The sequence below is a fragment of the Haliaeetus leucocephalus genome, unplaced genomic scaffold, assembly GCF_000737465.1.
Source record: "Haliaeetus leucocephalus isolate CR32 unplaced genomic scaffold, Haliaeetus_leucocephalus-4.0 Scaffold536, whole genome shotgun sequence".
Classification (NCBI taxonomy): Eukaryota; Metazoa; Chordata; class Aves; order Accipitriformes; family Accipitridae; genus Haliaeetus; species Haliaeetus leucocephalus.
In genome coordinates this window covers 5838407-5861927 of record NW_010972972.1, presented here as the reverse complement: position 1 = coordinate 5861927, position 23521 = coordinate 5838407, and the positions used below count along the sequence as shown (strand labels likewise).

At 37.2% G+C, this 23521-nt stretch overlaps 1 protein-coding gene across 1 annotated transcript in view; it reads left to right on the top strand.

Moving 5' to 3' along the window:
* The window catches only part of FCHSD2 (FCH and double SH3 domains 2), a 159453-nt gene that overhangs the window by 26507 nt on the left and 109425 nt on the right, over positions 1-23521 (top strand). The window contains exon 2 of the mRNA XM_010576632.1: positions 4794-4839. Coding sequence (XP_010574934.1) covers positions 4794-4839 — 46 coding nt within the window. The remainder of the gene's footprint in view (positions 1-4793; positions 4840-23521) is intronic.

The following is a 23521-nucleotide window of genomic DNA, read 5'->3' as shown; positions in this document are numbered from 1 at the left end:
CCCCCCCCCCATTATCTTTCGGATAGATGGCACTGAAAGTGTCGATTCTGTTGCTCTGTGTTCTGCTGATCTGGGAAATCCAGTCTCCCTAGAGCTGAGCGCATTATTTTCTCATTTGCTGCTTCTTGCTTTTGTTAGTGTAGCAGTTGGGGACTCTCTTAGGTCAATGTCAGTTAAAACAGATGCATTTCTTTAGTCTAACACTTTTGGATGTTTCAGATGTGATACCAATTTGTACGTTTTCTGGTGCTTTGCATAGTTGTACAAATTGTAAGGTTTGGCATTTTTTAAATTAAAATTTCTGAACAACTTCTCTGAATCTCCATAGCCAAAAAATTGTATTAACATAAACTGCTAGTGCTAGGTGAGTTGTACCGGTTTGCCAGTTAATACATCTGTTTTTGACCATTATCGTGATCTTGTACAGGGACTCATTCAAAATGTGATTCAGCCCCCTGCTTGGCTCATTGCTGAATTTCTCAGCCTTTAAATGGAAATACATTCACCTATGCAAATTTAGCCCCTTCTTTTATTCAAGAGACCTGTACATGAAGTGTCTGTTTACATTTTTGCATAGCTCTCTAGATACAGTTAAATTGGGTTTTTAATACAGAGAGTAATTCGCTTTCTGATTTTCAGGGTGTCACTGTTTAACTGTTTTTACTGTGCAAGCTGTGACTTTCATCCTTAGATTTGTATGACTGGATAATCTTGGCAAATATAACATTGTTTTATATAACACTAATGCATATTTTAATGTTAACATACTGGTTTTTCATGAACGTTGGAGCTTTAGACGTTTCCAACCCAAGTGGACATCCACGTACCCAGTAGAGCCTGTCTGTTTCTCCTGTTTCTCTATAGGAAGAGTTCTTGAAGTATCATTCTCCACTGACCCGACTCCTTACTTCACATTGTTACGCTTATTTACAATGAGAATTTAAAAATATACCTGAACATTTCATAGTATCTGTTACCTTAAGTTGATATGAGTAATTTAAATACCTGACAGTTGCTGGAATTTATGTTTGGGAATTTGCAGTGACAGTGAGGGTTTAGCACTAGTAAAAGTAGTATGGGCAAAGCAGGGATGACAGTAAGTACAGTTTTCTTTCTGCTTCTCCCTTACAGTTCCACTGTTTCACAGAGCCCAAGGGAAAGTTAGATTGCATAATCTAATTTCTTTAATACCATAGATTATTACGTTTCATCCAGATATTTTTTGTCACATGAAGTCCTATGAATTAAGACCAAAGAATTTTCTTCCTTAGGAACCAAAGTGACTAGCTCAGCCTTGTGGTGCACTTTGGCATGTGTTATCCCAGGTCAGAAGCCCGATGAGGAACGTAAGGAGAAGATGTAGGTGGGCGAAGTCCTGCTATGCAGCAGAAAAATCCCCACCTTCCTCTTCTTCAGATATTCTTACTAGTTTTTAGTCTGAAAGAGAAGTCCTTTCTAACCCTATATTTAGTCCTTATTGTCCTAATGACAATAGGAGCAACTGTTCTCTAACCCCACTGCTCTGTTTTTGACCAGACTTGGCCAATTGCTGACATTTCAAAGGAAGACAAACCTTCTCTGCCGAGGTTCTCTAGCTGTTTGTGCTTTGGAAAGAACATTCCTTCATAATCCCTCCAGGATTAGGTTCATTCTAGTCATACGGAGCTGTAAGCCTTGGAAGCGGTGTGTGAGGAAATGCTGTGAGTGGCTGGCATTGCCTTTTGATGTTAAATGATGTATGTTGAAACCACTGAAGTAACTTTTCTGAGTGTGACTTTTCCTTCGGGCTTGCAGCAGTCTTCCCTAGCAGCAGGCTCTTTTAAAGACAGGCATCTGGTCACACTCTTGACGTGTAATAAAATAGCATTTTTTATAAATGGCGGTGGCTTGTCCTGATGGTGAGCATAATTTTATGTTTTTTTAATTGGTTTTCTTTTTTTGGAGACTTAAGTCAGGATTTTCCTGCAATGTGAGGATTGTGGCAAGTATCAAAATGGAAAATGGTTGCAGATTGACTGTATACACCAAATAGTGTTGAATTTCTTTGTATTTATTCTTTCTCATCCTCTTTTTAAACTGTCAGTTTTAAATGGTTTTGAATAATTTTTAGTGGGGCAAAGGGAGTAAGCGTATCGTATGAATCAACATTTGCAGGATAGAGATGATATTTAGGAATTACTGTCCAGAAACAAAAGCTAGGATACTTTTTGAGGCGTGCAGTTCTGGTGCTTCTTGCACTTCATGGTTAATTAGAGAAAAAGATGTAATAGAAGATATTAATACTTCCTAGTTTAAAGAAACCCTAAATAATGTTCCTGCCTTCTTGCAGACCTGCTAATTCATTTTTAAAAAACTTTGAGAACGTTTTATTAGTTTACGGAACCAAATCTTTCCGTGTATGAATGAACTTGAAATTCCATCTTGAATGACAATAAGGTTAAGAATATCCCAGCTTTGCACATAAATCAAGATACACACATGAAAGTTTTCAGGTTTCCCAAATTAAGAAACTATGATGCATTTATTAGTCAGACACTTTTTTTTCTCCCCTGCTCCAAATCATTTTCTCCTGGGAAATTTGTCTACTTCAGTCTCATATTTCATTGTGTTTTGTAATATATTTATGGTTGTCATAAAGGGATTCCTGTATAAACTGTCCCGAGGTTAAAAACAGCTTTGTGTTTGACAAATTGAGGGAAACGCAGTCACAAAGCAGCAGAGAACACCAGCTTCAAGGAATACAGGTGGCTGATTCTGCTGGTCTTTCAGTACTTACCATTTACTTCATTCACCAAAACACAGATCAAACACAAATTTAAGTATTGTATAAATTGAATTATATGCTGTCCTGCCAACTTTTTTATAAGACCCCATTTAAAATGCAGAACAAAATCTGAAACTACTCTAAAATGTTTCTAATTCATGGAGGTGCTACTGTACATACATTTTCTTCGTGCTGGAGCTTGCAGTCATTCCAAGTCCAAGATTTCTGTCAGTTTTGCAAGTAAATTTGATTTGCATGGTATTTTGTAATTCTACACTAGGGCCAGTTGAATGTGTTCGGTTTTTTTCTCTAGTGTAAACCTTTTAACGTAGAAGGTTTTTAGGGCATATCTCAGGCTTCCAGCTTGTTCACAATTGTTATGCAATTAGTTTAAGTGAAATTTGTTTTGTATGGGGGGAAAAAAACCTCACGGTGAAATACACAGCTCCATATCCAGGTTTTGTGTAAACTGAGTATCCTTAATATTTATCTCTGATTATATGTTTTCAAATAAGATTAGCTGAGACTTGGAAAATAACTGCCTTTGCCTAAAGTCTTCCCAGATTTACGGTTCAAAGCCAGCTGCTTGTTTTCTTTCACCTTTTCAATATTGGTAACACACTTCAGTTATTCCTAGTAGTTACTTCTGCAGTTACTTATACTTTTAAAAGAAAAGTAAGATCTTTTAGAAGGATAGTATGTGTGGTTTTTAGATGTTTGCTACACTGACTAGGATATTGGACTTTGGAACAGGAAAGCCTAAAAGAAATTGTTTTGTAATATTAGATGAAATATCTTGACTGGTTTACAAAGTAGATTCATTTACAGGCACCTCAGACAATTTTTACCTGTTCATACAGAGGTGTTTCGTGTGGCACAGTCGTACAGCCCTTTGTACCCACCTGAGCTACATGAGGGGGATTTAGGAAGATGGGATGCAATTATTTGAGTTGGAATATGGCCAGATCTTCAGGGCTATCATTAGTCTGGAAAGAATTTTAAGCAATCACAATGCCTTTAGACTTTTGTTTTAGATCCCGTTGTGGAGGCTGAGCCTTATCAGCGTGTGGATGCTCTTCATGGGTGAAATGGAGTAGACAGGAGTAGAAAGAGCCTGTTCAGAGCTCCTTTTGTTTGTGTTTATTGAGTTAACCTTATTATAGGATGTTCCTGAGGATTTTTTATTAATGTGTCACCATAATTATTGTGTAACTAATTTAAATAGAATTAGATTTTCTTTTGCTGATGGCGTAGCCTTAAGCTTAGTAGTTTGTAGTATAGCTTGAAGAAAATGACTCTGCTTTCACTGTTCAAGTGCTAAAGAGGGAATAGCTTAAGCTATTGAAAAAAGAGCCTTGACACATCTAGGTATTTGAACCTTCTTCCTGTTATAACAGTGATAGTGTTGAAACCCTCTATTTTAAAATACACTGAGATGGTACATCTTGAGCCCCTACGTGAGAGTACAGCACCGATGTTAATGTGGAATGACATGCTACGATTGGCACCGAGTTAAGTGGGTCTAATGCAATATAGCTACATTAATGGGTAAATCAGTATATTGCTGTGGGACAGCATGGGTTTAGAGAAAGGCTGTTAGTCTTGTGACTACAACTATGAATCTAGTATGTTCAGTTGCTGTTACTTTACATTTTCTTAAAAAAAAAAAAAAGAAATAGTAAGTAAGTCCATCTAGATGCATAAAGCCAAATTCTGTTCTGTGCTACCAAATTCTTCCCTAGGCTATACCAGTGGAAAGCTGATGAGCCTTTAATGAAGTAAATGGTATTTACACTGGTAGTCCTGGGAACTGAATTTGTCCAATAAAACTTGGAAATTTGAACATCACATATGTGAAGTCCACATGCACTAGTTGCTAGGCTACTGATATACAGTTTTCAAACAATTTTGCTTTTTTATTGCTCATTTAACTATAAAGACTCTCTAGCAGAAAATCCTTTTAAGTAAATTATTGAATTTATAGTGGTTTGCTGTATGTATTAAGGGATTTTTTTTTTCCCTCTTTCAGAGCATTCAGTCAGAAGAGAGCTGCAATTGAGAAGGAATATGCACAGGTAGGTTCTGGAATAATTTTGATGTCTATGGCATTGTTCTCGAGGCAATTTATTCGTTAGCAAATTTTCCACAGTGTATGTTTTTTTGGTTATCCTTTCTGTAAGTTGCTTACTATGAAAGTACCTGTTAAAGTTCTGAATTGGACAGTTTGGCCTATGCAGGAGTTAGACCCATTCTGTGTTTTTATGGACATTTTGACTTGAGGAAGTTCTTGGCTACAGAAGACATTTTTAACATTTTTTTCAAATTGTTATAAAGTCAGTCAACTATTTCAGGTTTTCTCAGAAGTTAGTGTGAAACCTGAGTAAAAAGTAAAATCAGGTCAATTAGAGAGAGAGGAAGTGTGTTCTGGTGTACTCAGTCCAAAATAAATTTACATTCACATTCTTTAGTAAGAGCACCTTCCCATTCATCTGAAATAAAAGCAGCCAGATTTGGCCTCATGCTTGTGATAGGGAGTGGGGTGAATTTTGATTTGTTTGTGAGAAAGGAGGGAGGATTGATTCTTCTCCCTTGTTCCAAAATTAAGAAGTATCTAGTAAGGGGCAGCTGCCTGCTTAATTTACAGTAAAGGCTCTTGGAGCCTAAGTCCAAGTACAACAGGTTAAAAATACGTTAATTTATTTTAAAATAGATTAAAGGTAGAACAAAATATAAGTGAGCAAGCTTGTGAGGCTCAATATTCAATAAATACAACTGGAGATGTGCCTGATGTTACAATTGTTGATGTTGGGGCAGTGACAGAAGTGAAATGTGAAAACACAAGCTGTCGCTAGGGTGTTTCCAAATGTAGTTTGTAGGCTGTTGTGTTAAGGATCCTTTTAGTCATCAGTGCTGCATCACCCACAAGTATATAGAGAACAAACGTTTTCTGTGGGCCAGACATTACTGTCAGTTTATGAAAGAGGATTTCTGTATCTCGATGTATGCATTTTCTAGTCCTATATTTTCTACATGTGGTCTCAGTCCAAAACTCAGCTGAAAAAGCTTTGTAAGTCAAATGAAATTTGTCCTGAATTTAATCGAAACACTCAAAATAGTGCTATAAGGGTCTGCAGTTATTGGCGCTCCAATTCTTTCATTGTACGTGAATTTACATTAGCATGCATTGATTACATTGTTAGTTGCAGTTAATTTGATTAAATATAGTAATTTTTCAGTGACAGAATCGATATATGCCTCATGAACCTTTGATTAAAAGTATGTATTCTTTACTGATTTTTGTAATGACATAGAGAATTTAAGATCAGTTCTTAATACATTTATCCATTCTACCCTGGGAGTTTTTTTTATATGCAGAGGCACTTACAGCAGTCACTGCATTTAGGGAATAGTCTTGATAAGTTGGAAAAATAATTACATTCTCGGATTCGGAAGGCTCAGTCTTAACAACTGAGGCTTTCAGATACTTGCATTTAAAAACCCCCAACTTTCCAGCAATACAGCTGCATCATTTGAGATTCATTGAATGGCTGCTTATATGAATGAAGTCTTGTGGGATCGCTTCCTTGGTTTGCTGATAAGTGTACAGTTCAAGAACAATGTGGGATGTTTCTTCTTGGGCCTGTAAAAGGATTTCTGTTTTTGAGATGGTAATAAAATTTCACATAAAGTCTTCTGGTGAGAGAAATTGTAATCAAAATAACTGTGAAGTCGTATTCATCAACAGTGAGATATTCCTTTTAAACTAGTTATAAAGGGAACTGGAAATTCTCAGTAGTTAGTTTCTGAAGCAAGATTTCTAAACCTTTTCACAGACTCTGTCCAAGTGCCTTTTGTCACCTTAGGGAACTCAGAATATTCTAATTTATGACTTTTATGGCAAGCTAAAAAAAAAAAAGAGTGGAAGGATGGACAGTGAAAAGAAGTTCCCTAGAACTGAATGCTTTGTCAGTTTCAAAAAACTTGTATGCTGATGCAGTGCACTTGGGTGCCAAGTTTCTATACACAGTGCTTTTGTTTGGAGGAGGAGAACCTGTACAAATGCTAGTGAAACACCATGGTTCAGTGTTTATAATTTATCCCTAATTACATGGTAAGTAGCTTGAATGTATGTGATGAATTGCAGGATCTGTATGTAAATTGCCTTATGTCTTATTTTATCAAGGGAGGTTTTTTTTTTTACTGACTCTTTTCACTGTATTGTACCTGTTGCCATCAAAGTTTTTTCGACCTGTTTTTCTGCATGTTGTCTGCCTCCAGTGGTTTCTTTACTGGCTTTTCTAGGCTGCGCCGTAGTAGAAATGGGAGAAGTACTTCATGTATCAGCCCTAGTACTGTAGTTCTGCAGTCCTTTTAGAGCTTTTGTGAATATGCACTAAGCTATTGCATTTGTATTTTCAGTACTGCATTATCTAATATACGCTTAAAGGCTTACCTTAATATTCAGTATTGAGAGTGTAGAAAGGCTCTCATTTTCCATTAACAGTATTCCTAGTAATAGCATTTAAATTGCAATTTTGTATTATTAGCTATTCTCCTTGATTAATAAGCTAGCTGAAATCAGTGGCTAAGAATACTCTTTTGTTACATGAAAGTAGAACTTGGTGAATGTGTGCTTTTGCTGCTACCTAGTAAAAAACTGTTTTACCTAGCATGTTAAATAGGTAAAATGGTGTAGGTGTTGTTTTGTTTGTTTTGGTTTTTTTTTGGTTTGTTTTTTTTTTTGAGATAGTAATTACATCTCTGCTGTACTTTTAATTATTGTTTAACACTTTTAACTCAACAGCAGTATTTCACAGTCTGTCTCTCGTGCTGGGAACACACAGATGACCTTCCTTGTCATGTTTTGTCATGCTTTGTTTTTGCCCGATATTTAGCTGTCATTGTTTCAGAGTAAAACGTGACTGTAGGCAATCAACGTGGTGTATCTCTTTGGGTCTGCAAGTAACCTCAAAGAGATGGAGCTGTGAAACGTGCTACTCATTTCAGTGCATGTTAATTAGTTGCTAACTGTAGTACCTCAACTGAAGGCATTGATAATGTAGAAAAAAGGTAGGGAAGTCCATTCTGTGAGCTGCACAAGAGCTTTAAATTTGAACAGAGGTGCAAGTAGAAGTTTCTGTTCAGATTTTTTAAAAAGGCAGTAATTGTTACGATTTTTTTTTTCCCATCTGTTTCTTCTGGAGGTCAAATTAACATTGAAGAGATGTGCGTGCTCAGTAAAAATAGCTATCTTATCTGTGATCTGGAGAGAGCGGACAGGTTACTTGGTGTTGATTGCTGTGTCTGTTGCAATGAGAAACTTGATACATCTAAAACGTTTTAAAATATAGAGAAATAAAAGGTGGCGTAGTGTTTATTCACACATTCCTATTGGCAGCTATGAGTGAAGTGCAAGTGCGTCCTTTGGTGGTGTTTATATCAATGACAATAATCAGGAGAGGAGCCTTAAAATAAGACGAAATGAATGCCAAAGGAGAAAGCAGCCTGTCAGAGCAGCAGATGGAGTGAGGGGAGGTGGAGGGGAGAGAGGAGCAGTAAAGGCAAGAGGAAAGGTGGATGTAAGCAGATAGTATGATTGCCTTTACCAGCTTCTCCTCACCCTGTGAGTGTCTCACCAGACTTGAAAAAACACTTCTTTAAAGATATCAGAATATGTGAATACCTGTTTTCTAGAAAAGTGATGAAAATGTGCAATATTCCAATAGCAATTCTTGTGTATATATAACATGTGTGTGTATATACATTATTTATTATATGTGTGCTTATATGTATAAATATAATGTATAATTTATTTTATATATGTAAATAATATTTATGGGCTGCTGTGCCCAAATAGTTGCTTGGTTTTTTTCCTTACTGTATTGGTTTTCCATTGTTTAAAATCAGAAGATAGAAGCTGACTGTTTCTTTTACCATCTGACAAGGACGTTAGGCTGCTTTACTTAAGATATAGTGGCCTTTTTAACAATTTTTCAGTGGATTAAAATTCTAAGGGTTAAAATCGGAGATTTCCTACCATGTCTTACTAACTTGTGCTATGGCTAATATTTTTTCTTTGCTGTTCTTTACCATGTAGTCCAATGTTTTGCAAATGATAACTGATTTATCCTTGTACTGTGAAGACTGGAAAGGTGATAGTATTTCCCTAATAAGGAATTAGAGAAATTGAGTGAATTTTAGCCAACATAATACTGGTCTTTTTGATACAGTGGGAACTAGATCCCTGGTCTTTTGAAAACAAAAAAAAAATATTTTTTTTTTGAACAGATGCTTTTGGCAATTAATGCAGCTTTTGCTTCAGCAATAGAATTCAATAATTTTTCTTCCTTTGCCGTGTAAAATGCTTTGAGGTTTATAGAGGAGGACTCCTGTACAAGTATTTGTAAAGTACCAGTGCTGGCATGTCAGAAAGAGGTAAGGTGTGCTTTAGTAGATTGTGGACAACTTTCTTGAAAATCAAATTGCTCAACTTGCAGTAAAAGTAGAATCTTTCAAGAAAGAAAAGTAAGGTGCTAGGTAAAGTACTTCTCTCTTTAAAATACATTGTTTTATTGCAATGCTGCAGTATTAACTGTAAGAGCAGGAGGATGGCAGACACTACACAGGAAAAGCAACATCTGTGAGGCTTGAGGGAAGGTGCTAGAGAGCTCTGTAAAGGCAGCCATTTCAGCATTGAACCCAAGTCACCTGAATTGATTCAGAAATCCCACATGGCAAAACAACCGCAGCTTGACAAACACAACCTTATGACAGGTTTGGAATAAAAAAATTCCAGGGCGAAATGAAGTCTTCCCTCTGACTCAGCAGCTAGCTAACCCCTGGGGCATCAGTAAAATAAACTTGAGGTACCTGCCTTGAAAATCGGACAAGCAGCTTTCTATTAATTAGTTCATTCCCTCTAGTCTGGACAGAGTGTTTGGGGTTTTTTTCAGCCCAAAGGATACAGAAGGTTACTGTGGCCTTACGGAGAGCAGGAAGAGATTGTAGACTTTAAGGGTGGGTCCCTGACTTGGGGACAAACAAGAAGCAGCCGTAGGTTGACTGGTCAGTAGCCTGTTTTGTTCACCAGTGAACTTAAATTATTTGTTTCTTCCTTTGAGGATGATATTAGATTTACCGCTGCAGTAAATCTCCCTCAAGTATTTCCATAGTATTTTAGTCATTTGTCTTGGTTTTGCTTTATGGCCGAAATTGATGACTTTTGTAATCAAGCAGTAATTCAAAAAATACCTGTGAAATTAGCTTTTCGGAGGGGGGGGGAGATGTATTATTAAGACTTAGTCATAATTTATCTTTCAGGGAATTAAGAGCTTTGACTTCTGTACTCCAGATCATGTGAGGAAGGGTTTAGTTGGTAATTAGCACACATACGGAAACTATTTTTTTTCTCAGGCTTATCTTTTGAAGGAACTTGGCTATCGTTCTGCAGTTTCTCTGGAGAGAAACTTCCGCTTGTAGTAAATGAGTAGACTATGTAGAAATTTCCGTACTGGGCAGTGAGATGAATGGTTGCTGTATCTGGATGTACTTGAGAGAAGTTAATTTGGAAGACAGAAAAATTGCTTTGAAATCTGTCTGTGTATTTATTATCTCTTCAAACTTTCTGAAGGAGACCTAGGAAAAATTTAGAGTGAAATCTTCCATAAATGAGCTCACTGCGTGTCTGCAGGTGTTAGCTTTATCATTGCTGTGTATTCTAAAAGACAGACAAAAAAATTCTTAGAATTTTCTCCATATAATCCTTCTTTTGAGATTTTCAGTATCTTTACTGTCCTGTTTTGCATCTCTTTAGAAAGCCACATCCAGCCTGGCTCACGCTGGCTGCATGAAGTGATCCTAGAGGCTTGAGATGGTCCACTTGCATTACTGCAAAGTATGTCAGTAGGTTTGAGGTAGCTTAATTCTATTTTATCAGTAGTATTGCATAGCATTTTAATAATCTTTCAGTGTTTTTTTTAACCGAATATGAAAACCACATTTTTGTCTGCCAGCGCTGGGAAATGTTCTCCTCCCAAGCCAGAGCTGTGGTCTCACCATTAGAGCCTGGAGGGAGTCTTTCTGCATGGCCTTTATCCAGCTTCAGTTGTTTCCTGCAGCGGCTGTGTGAATATGGCACCTTTTGACATAGGAGAGTTCATTTCTTACCTGTACAGAAGATAAAAGCTACTGAAATCTTAAAATCCAAGGTCTGAATTGAATTTTCTGCCTTTCTCGTTGTAGGAATTTTTATAGGAAAAGCCAGCAGACCCACTGAAGCTTTGTGTGTGACTTTATTTTGGATGTTACTCCCTTAAGCCTTGTTGAAACAGCTACTTGGGGGAGGGGGAGAAGCTGTATCCAAGAAACCTCCGGATCCAAATGCAAAAATGCTGGAGCCATTCAGGCCTGTTCTGCACTGAATGATATTCCTTCATGTATAGTTGGGGGCTGTCAGACTCCTCTGTTCCTCCCACTTTGGAATCTTGCTCTGGTTGATCCCATCTGTCATAGAAAACCATGTCAGGCAGGTTGACTTGTAAACATACTGTGTGCTTCTTTCTGTAGGTTTCTTCCTACATTGTGAGTAAAAATATAAAAAACTGAGCAGGTTTCGGGGGGGGGGGGGGTGGGGCGGTGGAAAAAGTATGCTCTTTTATTAACCCTAGAAACTAGGGGGGATATAGAGCCTTCACAAGTAGCTGATGCTTTCTGGGAGATGTTGTCTTTGGTTGACATTCATGTCACCACTGGCACTTGAAGCACAGGACAACCTGTAAGAGTTCTCATTCTCCAGCTCCAGTGGTCCTGCCTGTGGGCATCTCTTACTCCTGAAGCACTTTACTACATGCATGCTTGATGCAAGCCTGAAGAACGCATTTTGTTTGAACTTCCCTAGTTTACTGAGCAACTCAAATTGTTTTTCTTCTCTTGGTTAGTTATTCCTTTGCTGATTTTTGTTGTCTTTAGTTGATGAAAGCACAGAATACTAAGAGGGCCTTGTGCTGGTGCTTGGAAAACTCAACTGAACATGGCTTAGATCAATGATTCCTTTGACAATTGTGTTTTGAAGTCTTAGTTACTGGTATCTAATGTTTTCAAATTAAAATTTCATTAGGTACTAAGACAAATGCTTCATGAAGATGTGTTGTGTCTACCTCATTAATGCATAATAGATTGGCAGTCTTCACATACTGACCTATGACTCCATTAGCTATGACACTGACATATGAATCAAGTGGAAAAAATGGTGGGAAATGTTCAAGAGTGGTTCTGATGAAAATATTACCTGTTTTATTTTTGTAAAAAGCAGAATCCAGTTGGTCCAAATGTTTATTAAGTAGTGTTTTCTTATATGAGGAAGAGCATCTCCATGTACATTTACCTTGTCTTCTGATATTCCAGCATTTATAAAAATGAACATCAGTGGGTCAAAAGTTTTCTCTTTTAAGATGTGAGCTTTATGGGAGTGTTGATTAGAAAGTCTTTCTCCTCATTAATGCTGCACATTCTCCATGGTACTAACACACTTGTTTGTGTTAGAAACATAAGCAAACTGCTGCTTTCCAAATACAGAATATTGATCGTGTTTGCTTTTTCAAAGACCATTTATAAATTTAATCTTTGTTCCTGATAGTGGGCCTGTATTACTGCTAATTCCAATTTATGGTACATCATTTCATCAGCCAACAGAATTTCCTCTTCCTCAGTTTGAATTTCTCAGTAGCCTCTATCTCCTCTTTTTTCATGTTGTATATATTTTTTTCTTAAAGCCTTCTACACGAATTGTGACTTTTGCTTAGTTACCTGACACATTTATTTGTCCCAGTCTGTCTAAATTTTTGCTCGTTGTTAGTTTTGTTAATTTTTCTTATTTTGGAATAATTAATTTCTTTTAAAGAGCTAGAGGGAATTGTTGCATATCTTTTTGAGACTTCCTCTGCTTACACAACTTAATCAGGTTAAAATCAGTGATCTATAAGGCATCCCTACCTTCCAGTCCAAGAACTTAATAATCTTTGGCTAAATGAAAGTCTAAAGAGTTGTCTTGCTGTATGCTTTCATTTTCTGTTTAAAAATTAACCTTGTAATTTAAGAACCTTCTCATCTTTTACTTTCTAGAGGTGTCCTGCAATTAGCCATAGCTCCCAAAACATTTTTCTGGAAGAAAATTTTCTACTAGGGAAAAAGTTTCTTTAAAGTATCTCCTCGGCAAAATAAGTTTTCTTTATTCTATGCCATCATTTAGTTCATGATATTTCTTCTGGATAATCTGTGGTGATCTCTAAAACAGCTTTGGATTCATTCAGTTAAGGTACAAAACTAAGAGGAAAACCTGTTTTTCAACCTGGATTGAGAAATATGTATTTATTAATGAGTATTCCTTGCCATGTTCCTGAAAAATCTCATATTTGGTGTGGAATGTGTGTACGCACATGATTTCAGATACACCTGGAGCCTGGACTCTTCTGTTGGTTTGTCTTAAATCTCAGCTCGACAGATTTTGCATTTTTCAGGAGAGAATCCATTCCGCTTCCTGGTCACTGCCCGATGTGGAGGTCATGCATATTGATGACCTGATTTGGTCTGTAAAGCCACGATGCCACATAATACATCAACAGAACTTAGTGGTTCCAGAAAGAAAACACCTGCTTGATACTACCTTTGTATTGTAGTCTCCTACAGTTGAACAGCATTCAAAACACCGGGATATCAATAAGAGGTTGAAGAAAATGAAGTGTAAGACTTAGTAGCCATTCAAGCCATTCTTTCCAACAAAGCATGGAGAATCAGTGGCTGTGAATGCTACAAAGACATGATCTGCTCCATTTCATAAATGGTTAAGAACACTATTGTGAATTTTAGAATAACTTGTAGAGACAAGTTTGACAAATCAGGTGTTGTAATGGGATTATTGATACTATTCTGCACTTGTCACAGTTCAACCTCTTAGTGCACATTTCCCTTTTTACCGCAAAACAAGAAGCTCTTTAGAATTCTCTATATTAAATGTCCGTTTAACACTTAATATAATATACTTTGCGTGGAACAAAGACTATGGGTCTGCGTGTGACATTCCAAACAATATTATCGGTGACTTTCTCTTTTTATGTAGATTTCACATTGTTGTTTGTGTACTTTTTCTTCTCCAAGAAACACATGTCAGCACTTAAAGTGGGGAAAAAACTCAGGTATCTGATTTAGGTCTTGCCTCACTGTCTGTTCTGTTAGATGAAAAATTAAAATGCCTTATATTGAAATATTTGTCCATTTGAAAAGAATTTTAAATGGCAGCCTTTTAAAAATGCAAAGCTATCTGCTACAGGTTTTATGGAATTCTTTAGGTTAAAATAATGTTTCTTTAAGAACAGAGGTGGACTGTCAGCTTCTATTTTCAGTGAAAACATCTAGTTCCTTATAAAGAGGTTGCTAAGCTTAGAATTACGCTGTTTCTACAAAGAAAGCCCTTCATAAAGAAGCTATGTTTTTTGCTGAACTGATGCAAGCAAATTTCTCTTAGCCTGCTTTTAGCTGTTATTTTTCTTTCCAATTACTCTGCTCATAAGCATCCACTGCCTGGAATTTTGATACATGTAAGTGCTCTACTTTCAGATGAAAAACTTTATTCTTACAAGCTGTTCATTTTTACTTGGTATTTTGGTTTTGGTGAACCAGGCAGTGTATCTTTCAGTCTGTGGAGTTATCTGTGAGCTGCTTCTGTGTGCAGCACTGTTTTCTCTACTGTAGGTTGTGTGTGTTGTGTTTTTTGTTTTGTTTTTTTTCTCCTAACGGCATCAGCATTTCAGCTTTTTTCAGATTACACAAGAAGTGCAATTTCTTTTTTCTAACACATTCAATCCAGACAGTCATACTTCCCAATATCTGCTTTTTTCTTTCCTGTTATTTAAGAGGGCAGGCTAGTCACAACTCAATGCTTTAAAAATAAACAAAGTGGAAACTTTGGGCCTCCAAGGTAGTAGCAATACCAGCAGTGAGTCATAAGTCCATAACAGCAATACACTACCTAGTCTTTTCCACCTCTGTTTGGATTCCTTTTTCATGTGTGCCTTTTCATGTATCTTGTCCTGGGTGTAGAAGAGGAAGGCTGTTTTTTATTTCATAGCTATCCATACCAATATGCCTCACACGTGCCACTATTCATCTCGGAGTTATTGAAGTCTGGCTTTATGTCACCCCCCTAATACAAATACTTTGTACCTATTTCTTTTAAACGTTAGGAATGACTTGGGAGAAAGGAGTGGGATACACTTACGCTGTATTTTCAAATGTGAAAAATTACCACTAAGGTGAGGCATACAGTTTACAGTAAAAGAGCCCATGTCCTATTCATATTTTGGTTTTGTTTAAAAAAAAAAAAACCAAAAAAACTTATTTTAATGACCATTTGTTTCTTCCTAGTTCACATGCCCTTCCTTCCCTTGATCAAAAACTGGTTCTTACATCCAAGGGGATGGGTAGCAGGATTATCCCTGACATGTTTCTGGGGTGCAGTAGGAGAGGAGATGGCTGAAAGGCAAGGGGAGGTGGACCTGAAAATGGATTGGAACAAAGTGTCTGGGTCAGGTATGTAGTGAGAACACTCTTGAGAAAAATTGGAATGGAGAGCAGGCAGTGGTGGTGGGTTAGGCAGTTCGTAGGTCAGGGATGAAGGTGGTATCATTGCCTTACCTTGTCCCTGTTTCAGTCACAGTCATGCCTCTTCCTTTCATGGGACCCTTGCTGAGTAATGGAGCTCTGTTTCTACTCTTAATTTTAGAATCAGGATAATTTTGGGTGGAAGATATTCCTGGAGGTCGTCTGGTCCAACCTCCTGGTCAAAGCTGGGCTGACTTTAAAGTTCAGCGAGATTGGTGAGGCCCCCATCCTTTTTAAGTTTGGAAAATCTTGGAGCATGGAGATTCCCAAATCTCTGTGGGGCTGTTCCAGCATTTGACCTCCCTCGTGAAAAACGTGTCCTCGTTCTCATGGCTGTTTGATAGCCCAGGCCCTACCCAAGCCATCTCTTTGGCCATTTACCACCCCCCTCCTTTTTCACAGTCCCCTGGTAATGGCTGTGCCTTCCTTTCTGTGCTTTGTTCTGTTCCTGCCCTTCTTCTCGGGTTTTGGGCTGGTATCATTTCCTCAGGAGTGGGAAATGCATCCTGGTTTGCAAACCACTGCTGGAGATTTCTGTGCAGAGATCCACAAGCTGTCAATATGCCTATGAATGCTCTGGGTGTGTGTTGTGGTTTCTTTATTGTTGGTTGTTGGGGGTTTTTTTTGTTTGGTTTTGGTTTTTGTTGGTTTTTTTTTTTTAATCCCCAAAGCTTTTCTAGGTAAGAAGGCAAATATTTGGTGGATGAGCATCCCCTATCATCCCTTCCTTATATTTCCTAGCACACCATAAACAGGTCAAAAGCCATTTGTCTCTCAACTTTTTTTTGTCTTCTGTTTGCATTTATGCACTTTCTCAGTTAGCCCTGCATTTGCTCTGGAACCTTCAATTTTAAAAGAAATCCTTTGTATTCCAACATAACACTGTTTCTTTACCTAATGAGCATGTTCTCTGTTACAATCAAAAGGCCATAATTTAGGGAAAACCAGCAATCACTGAACTGCCTGAGAATGGTACTCTGGAGAGTGTAATTAAAAAGAAAATGTTTGTTTAAAAAAATGACCCATACAGAAATAAAGGTATGTAGAGTTTTATTCTTTGTTTTATCCTGAAGTTCAGGTAGTTAATTCAGCTGATTAAGTTTTCTGCAATTCAACTAGTTCATCTGGTTTTCAAATGTTAGGCAGACAAAGGTAATTCGTAAGAGTTATTCCTTTCTTCTGTGAGACTTCAAGGAAATGTTTGATTGCATCTTCTGCACAGTAACTAGAGTGATTTTTGGACTCCATGTATTTTAGGTAGTGAAGTTTCTGAGAAGTTATTATTACTTTTCATGTTTCTTAGATCATTACCTTAATTATACTGAGGGTAAAGTCTCCATTGTTTTAAAAAAAGAAAAGCTCATTTAACCCACTGTACAACAATTAAAATACATAACTTTGTATGTATGCTGTAAAAATGCCTGAACATACTTTTACAGGAGCAGCATGTCATCCTTTCCGTTCTAGAGCAGTCCCTGACCCCAGTGATCCAGATTTTACGCTTGACACTTACCAGTTTATTAGATGAATGTAAGGTAAACTGGGCAGACCTTCTTGGCTACTAAAGCTGTTTGTCTTAGACCGATGATTACTTTAAAGGGCACAGTAGACATGTTCTTAACTATTTTTAAAAATTGCACTCCCTTCTTCCTCTTTTCAACCTTGGAAATTATGCTTTCAGACCTGTACAAACCAGAACGTGTTGACAGCTATAAACCCCCCCCCCCCCAAAACAGAGAGAGAATGTTTAAGTCAAATCTACCGTAAATGGTTATTCAGTATAAGACCCTAAATGAACAGAAGTCGACTTGTTCGGTTTCATACAGATAAAAGGCCTTTTATCAGCCAGTCCTGCCTACTCTCCCAAGAAAGAGGAGGGAGAAAGGAAGCGTAAGGTTACTCAGGCCAGTGCAGGAGAGGAGTCCAAATGGCAGCTACAAAGTAATAAAAGATGTACTGCTAATCTGACAAATATGTGCTAGCAGCAAAGAAGTCTGTCTATATGATCTAGGCAAGAGAGTGTGTGCTGCTGTTTGTATGGCTTACTCCTTCGGTAAATATATATAAGTAAATGGCTAGGGTGTTTCTCGCATGTGTTAGGGAAATAAGTCTTATTCTTCATGTCCACTGCAGGCTCTGGAGCTACCCCTGTGCAACTGTGTCATTGACTTGCATGCTTTATGATAAAGACATGGTATATTTATAAACAGTAGATGAGAAACTTTTACATCTTCTTATTCTTTACCAGTAATATGTAAGCGTTCATTTAAAAATAAAGTGATTTGCCCATATTTAAAGGAACTGTTGCAAAACATGAACAAAAAGTAGGTATCACATCAGCTTTTAGATCCTAGGGGACTATTTCTGATAGTTCACCAAAAAAGGGCTGTTGCCTCAAACATTTATTGTTATATGGTCAGGTCTGCGTGGCCAGCGGTGAAGCTCACCTCAGCTGGGTCATTCCCACATTGTTTTAGAAGGAATAAATAACAGTACCTTAAAAGCTTGGATGTTTTTAGTTTTTTGTCGATGCAGTGCCAAAGATCTTGAAGATGCCAGTTTAGAACTGTTTGGTTTGTTTTGTTTTAAATAAAACACTATTTTAGTGTTTTGGTTTGTTTATTTTTAAATAAAATGCTAAAATAGTGTTTTGTTTAGGATTTTTTTTTAATACAAAACTAACACTGATGAGGGAGCATGCTGTCCAGCCAGATTCTGGAAAAAATATGTGGCCTACTATACAGTCCATATAGATGATGTGCTCCACTTGTTTACTGGATTGGCACTATCACTGAAATAGTAATACTACTTAAACAAAACCCCCTGAGGTGTTGTCTAGAGCTCTCAGTGAAATTTCAACATAAGTCAACAGTTGTTTGCTACTTAAGTGAAAGGTTTTAACCAAATCATGACATTTTGGGCAAATTCAACAGAACTGTTACTTGCCTTAGCTGTAAAAAATTGGGATAGATGTAAGCATGTTCTTGAAGTACAATACTGAATTGAAGCCAAAATGGGGAAGAAATTTGTATTGTGGCATCCATTCTGATTACATAAAATTCATGTACGCAAATGAATCTCCTAAATACAGGTATGAAATAGTGAAAACATACTGTGGGTTAGTCTCTTGCATTTTCAATGAAAGTGGCATGGTGGTTATTTTCTTAATGTCTGAAACTTGTGACTTATCTTTGTTTACTAGTGTTCATTGGTTTGTATCCTATTAGTTGCAGCAGTGTACTGGAGAAACTGGATAATAATTTTTCAGTATTTTCCATGAAAAATAAAATTAGCGTGTGCAATAAGCTTTATGTTGGGAAATTTCCATGTATATTAAAATAACTCTGTATTTCTGTTGTATTGAGCAAACATTTTAAAATACGGTTTGACTGGTAAGTTAGTGACATCATCAGTAAATGTGAATGTCACACATGAAGTGGAAATCTAATGGAAGTATAGTGCAGGAACAAATCCTTAACATTGATTTGTATTTTAATTTATATATGTAAAACATTCAGTCACCAAAATCATTTTGATGATTGTATAGACTTATTCCTCCTATCCCTTTTTGATTTTTGTAATATTATTCTGTATTTTCTGCTTGACAGATATTCTTACTGCTGTTCATTTCACTAGCAATATACTTAATACTCTGCCTTTTTTCAGTTTAAAGGGTAGTTTGTCATATTTTCAACAAGAATGAAAGCATATTTCATACTGGTTGGAAACAGAAACTAATTGAGTAGGAGGAAGCCTGCAGATTTGTGAAAAAAATCTCAGCACTGGTTTTCTTAGCTCTGATTGTGTACAAATGTGGCTCAAAGCTTTTTTTTACCTTCACAAACCATAAAGAGGTAATTTAAAATAAAAAAATAGTAAGGTCTGGTCACATTTTTTTTGAGATACGAAATTGTGAGCTACTAGGTTTCCTGGATTTATTTCTGTTCAGGATGCCAAGTACATCTGTGTTTGCTTTTTGATTGTCTATCCAAATAGGCTAGTGAGAAATTAGCATTTTTCCTATCAAATTATTTTTCTTCTGTTTCTAGTAGTGTCTTGAAAGACATTTTCTATCTGGTGTTGGTTTTCTGTTTCTGTTTTTCCTGATAATTTCTGTTCACTTAAGGTAGAGCAAAGCATCTGTATGAATGTCCTCCAGTATATGTGGTTGGGGTTTGTGAGTAGGGTTACTTTTTCTGTGTGTTCATAAAGGTATCTTCTTCTGGATAAGAAGGATAATACACTATCTACCTTTTTAAAAAGAGCTTTCAAGTATACAACTGTCATCAGATGTAATGATGATACAATTTTTTACTTTTATAAGTATCTGGTGAAAACTGAGGGGCGAAAGCACACTTTGGGGCTGATGTGCCCATTTTTAGGCCTTTGGTTTTGAAAACATGCTGTAAATATGCACATGCTGCTGTTAGATGGATAGAAAAACATAAAGCAAGCTGAACAAATTCATCCAGGTTGTGGAGGCCATGACAGAACATGAACGAAACCAGAATGGTGTATACTCCTGTAAAACTAACCTACATCTTCCATAGAGAGGTTCCTATATGTAAAAGGAAAGAGGAAATAAACATCCCTTTTTTTGAAAGATCATCATTCACCTCTACTCTTACATCTAAAGTCTGAGCAGTGAAGATACACTACAACTATCCTGCCATGTTCTGCTTCAGTTTTCTTTGCCACCAAGCACGCCACCATGACCAACTTAGTTATTCCTCATAATCAGGAACAAAAGGTTTTGTCCCAATTGATGGCCAAGGGAAGGTTCTCAAAGGGACATGAGGATCAAAGATCAAAAGTCCCTTTAAACACAGCCTTCCATTTTATTCCTTTATGTTGTGTGCTTTTAGATAAAAGACATGGCATCAGCGTGAAGATCTCTGTTCATCAGCTACATAATGCTTGCTCTCTCTTAAAAGGGTTTGTGTAGAGACAAACAGCTGAAATCTGTGAAAATGTTTATTTCTGATCATTCTTTTAGCCTATAGATAGCACATTAGATCTTGTATCTCCTCCATTTAGAAGCAAAATCTCCCTCATAGTGGCCTTGACAGCAACAAAAAAAGCTCAGGAAATTTGAATCTAGGTGCAGATGACTTCTGGAAAGTCTCATGCAGAAGGATTTTGGATGAGGGCGCCACCATGAGATCTTAGAAATATCTTTAAGAAATGCCAAGACATTGCTAAAACTACACCCTGTCACTTTTTTTTTTTTTTTTTTTTTTTTGCAAAGAGATGTACCTCTTGCCTCGGGGCTATTTCAGGGAATTTTATGCTGTGTGAGATCTGCCCTGTTCCCTTTTTCAATTTACAGAATCAAAATGGTATTTCTTGATAGGAAACAGAAGGGCTCATCCAACATATAAGTCTGATGGCTGAACCAGCTTTCCTTGGGAAGAGGGATTTGGGAATCACTTTACAGTCTTACCTAATAACAGTTGCACAAAACAGACAGAATCATATTTTGCAAAAACTGATTTTTTACTAATGTTGATAGCTCACTCCTATAGAGGTAGATTGTTTTTCCATAGAAAAAGAACAAAAAATAACACCACATTGACTATCTGGAGTAAAAAGACATCTCCTTTGCCTCTAAATATAAAGAAATGAGGGTTCTTGACTTCAAAGCTGATTTAATTTCCTTTGTTGCAATAATTACATACCAAATAAAGGTAAGAATTATGGTTTCAGGGGATTTTTTTTGCTTATTTTCTTAACAATAGGGCTTTTTTAATGGTGGAAGTCTTGGGTTACCTCCTCTCCTATCCCCTTCTTTCAGTCTAAGCTGACCATCCTCAAGAGTTAGATGGCCTCTTTGCAGAAGTTATTTCTAGGAATATAAAAGGACATTTCTAATGTTTTATAGGTTACTGTTAGGGCTGGGGTTCGACCAGATGATCTCCAAACATCCCTTCTAACCTCAACCATTCTGTCATTCTGTCATTCTGTGATTTTTTTTCTAAAAAAATAAAATACTAGGAATTTAGTAGTCAAAAAAATGAGTTGTGTAATATTCTTTCAATAACTATTTCAAGTAGCTCAAGATATTTTAAGGTTTGAATAAAGATTTTGCCTCATAGGGTTTGTGCAAATGTGTCTACCAGGCTATTTTGGTACCTATGTAGCTTTGAGAAATGAGGAAATACATTTTTCATGTTTTGAAACTTGCTTTCTAGAATTTAGGAGGCTGACAAGCTGAGATTGCACAAAAGATCTACCAAAGTTTGGTGAAACCCTGGCCCAGGTTGTCCAGAGCGGTGGCGAGTGCCCCGTCCCTGGAAACATTTGAGGTCAGGCTGGACGGGGCTCTGAGCAACCTGATCTGGTTGAAGGTGTCCCTGCCCATGGCAAGGGGTTTGGACTAGATGACCTTGAAAGGTCCTTTCCAACCCAAACTGTCCTGTGATTCTAAGTTGGCGTGGACTGTGTGCTTTGGTGTTCTATTAAAGAGTAGATTTAAATACTTCTATTAAAAATAGTGAAGACTTGGGGAGTTCCACTGCCCTTTTATTTTTCCTGGAAATTGTTGAAAATAGTATAAAATAAAAATATTAATTGGAATTGGATTGATCCTACCTGTTTAACTTACTGTACAACAATGAAATGTGTTTTCATGTAGCTTGCAGACTATTAAAAGTTTAGTCCCTTTTTTTATTTTATTTTTTAACAAATGAATTCTTCTGGTACTGTAATATCTCTGGATAAGCATTTTTATGCTGCAGCAGCAGTGCAAGACTTCATATAACAATGAAGGTATTTTCGCAGGTATAAAAATGGGGGAGGTGAGGGAGGGCAGAGGTCTTTATTTTTTGAAGGCAAAACTTAGAGTTGCTGGCAAATCTGAGGTCTTCATCCATACTACAGAATTCATTTCTGGCATTAACACCCTTACTTTTGACATGGTCTCTATTTATTGCATCACCTTGCATTCATGCAGTGTGCTCTTAAGTGAAGTCTTCAATTGCAGAGGAGTGTCATACGATTCTGTTCTTGCAGTAGGCTCCAGAGAGAAATAAAAAGGTTTGATTGCAAGAAGAAATCATGGTACTTAACTAGCTGTTTTGATATGTGGAGACTGCTTTGTAAAACCTAGAGTAAAGATGAGCATTTCAGTTTGTTCTCTTCCAGCCTTTTATTTCTCTTGAGCTGTTTTTCTTTTTTTCTGTGACTGATGGCAGTGGAAAAACTGACAAAGTGAAACCCTTTTTGATTGCCCATTTGAACATCTGTGAAGGAAGGGTCAATAATGGCACCAGCCATCATAATATATAAAGCATAAATTTTATGAGCATATTTTTTTCTAAATTTCAGTAAAAACACAAATTATATCTTCTTGTTCCTCTCTCTAATACTCCAAATGGTGAAAAACGTTTGGATCAGTTGCTATTATCCTTCTGTGCTTGATCCCCTTTCTGTTTAGGGTTTTCTACATTAATGCCTCTGCTCCAGGTCATGGTTGAAAATGCATCTATTCTACAGTTGTACTAACGTATTTGGCTACTCATATTTTCAGAAATCCTCCCCATGCGATCTGCATTGACTGCTAAATCTTCATAGCTCTCAATTTTGCAGTTGTCACTGATGATCACTGGAACCAAGCTATGTGAAAACGAGCATGTAATTCTGCAGGGTGAAGTGAGTCATTGGGTCTGCTGGGGCTGACGTTTGAGGACTGCATACCATGGCAAGACCTGCCGAACTCACTGTTTCCATGGGAGGTAGCTGGTGTCCTCTGCATGTAAGCCAGGTCATATGTTCCTGGTATGAGGCACAACCTACGTGTTGTGGCTGGTGAACAGATTGTGTGTTAAGGAGGCCACACAAAATAGGGGACAGAGAACCCTGTAGAGCCTCAGAGGGTCCTTATGCTGTGGTCAGGATGTTTCAGATTACAAGACAGGTGAGGCAGTCAAAGTACCAGAAGCAAGATGTGTTGATCATTTAATAAGTAAAAGTATTACCTAAGTACAAGGCAGTATTTCTGCCTTCTGGCGAGTTGTTCTTCTAGGTGCTTTACTATAGGTATTAACAGCTACAGCCCTCCACTACTAGTACTATTGCATAACATCATTGAAAATTTGCCACCTA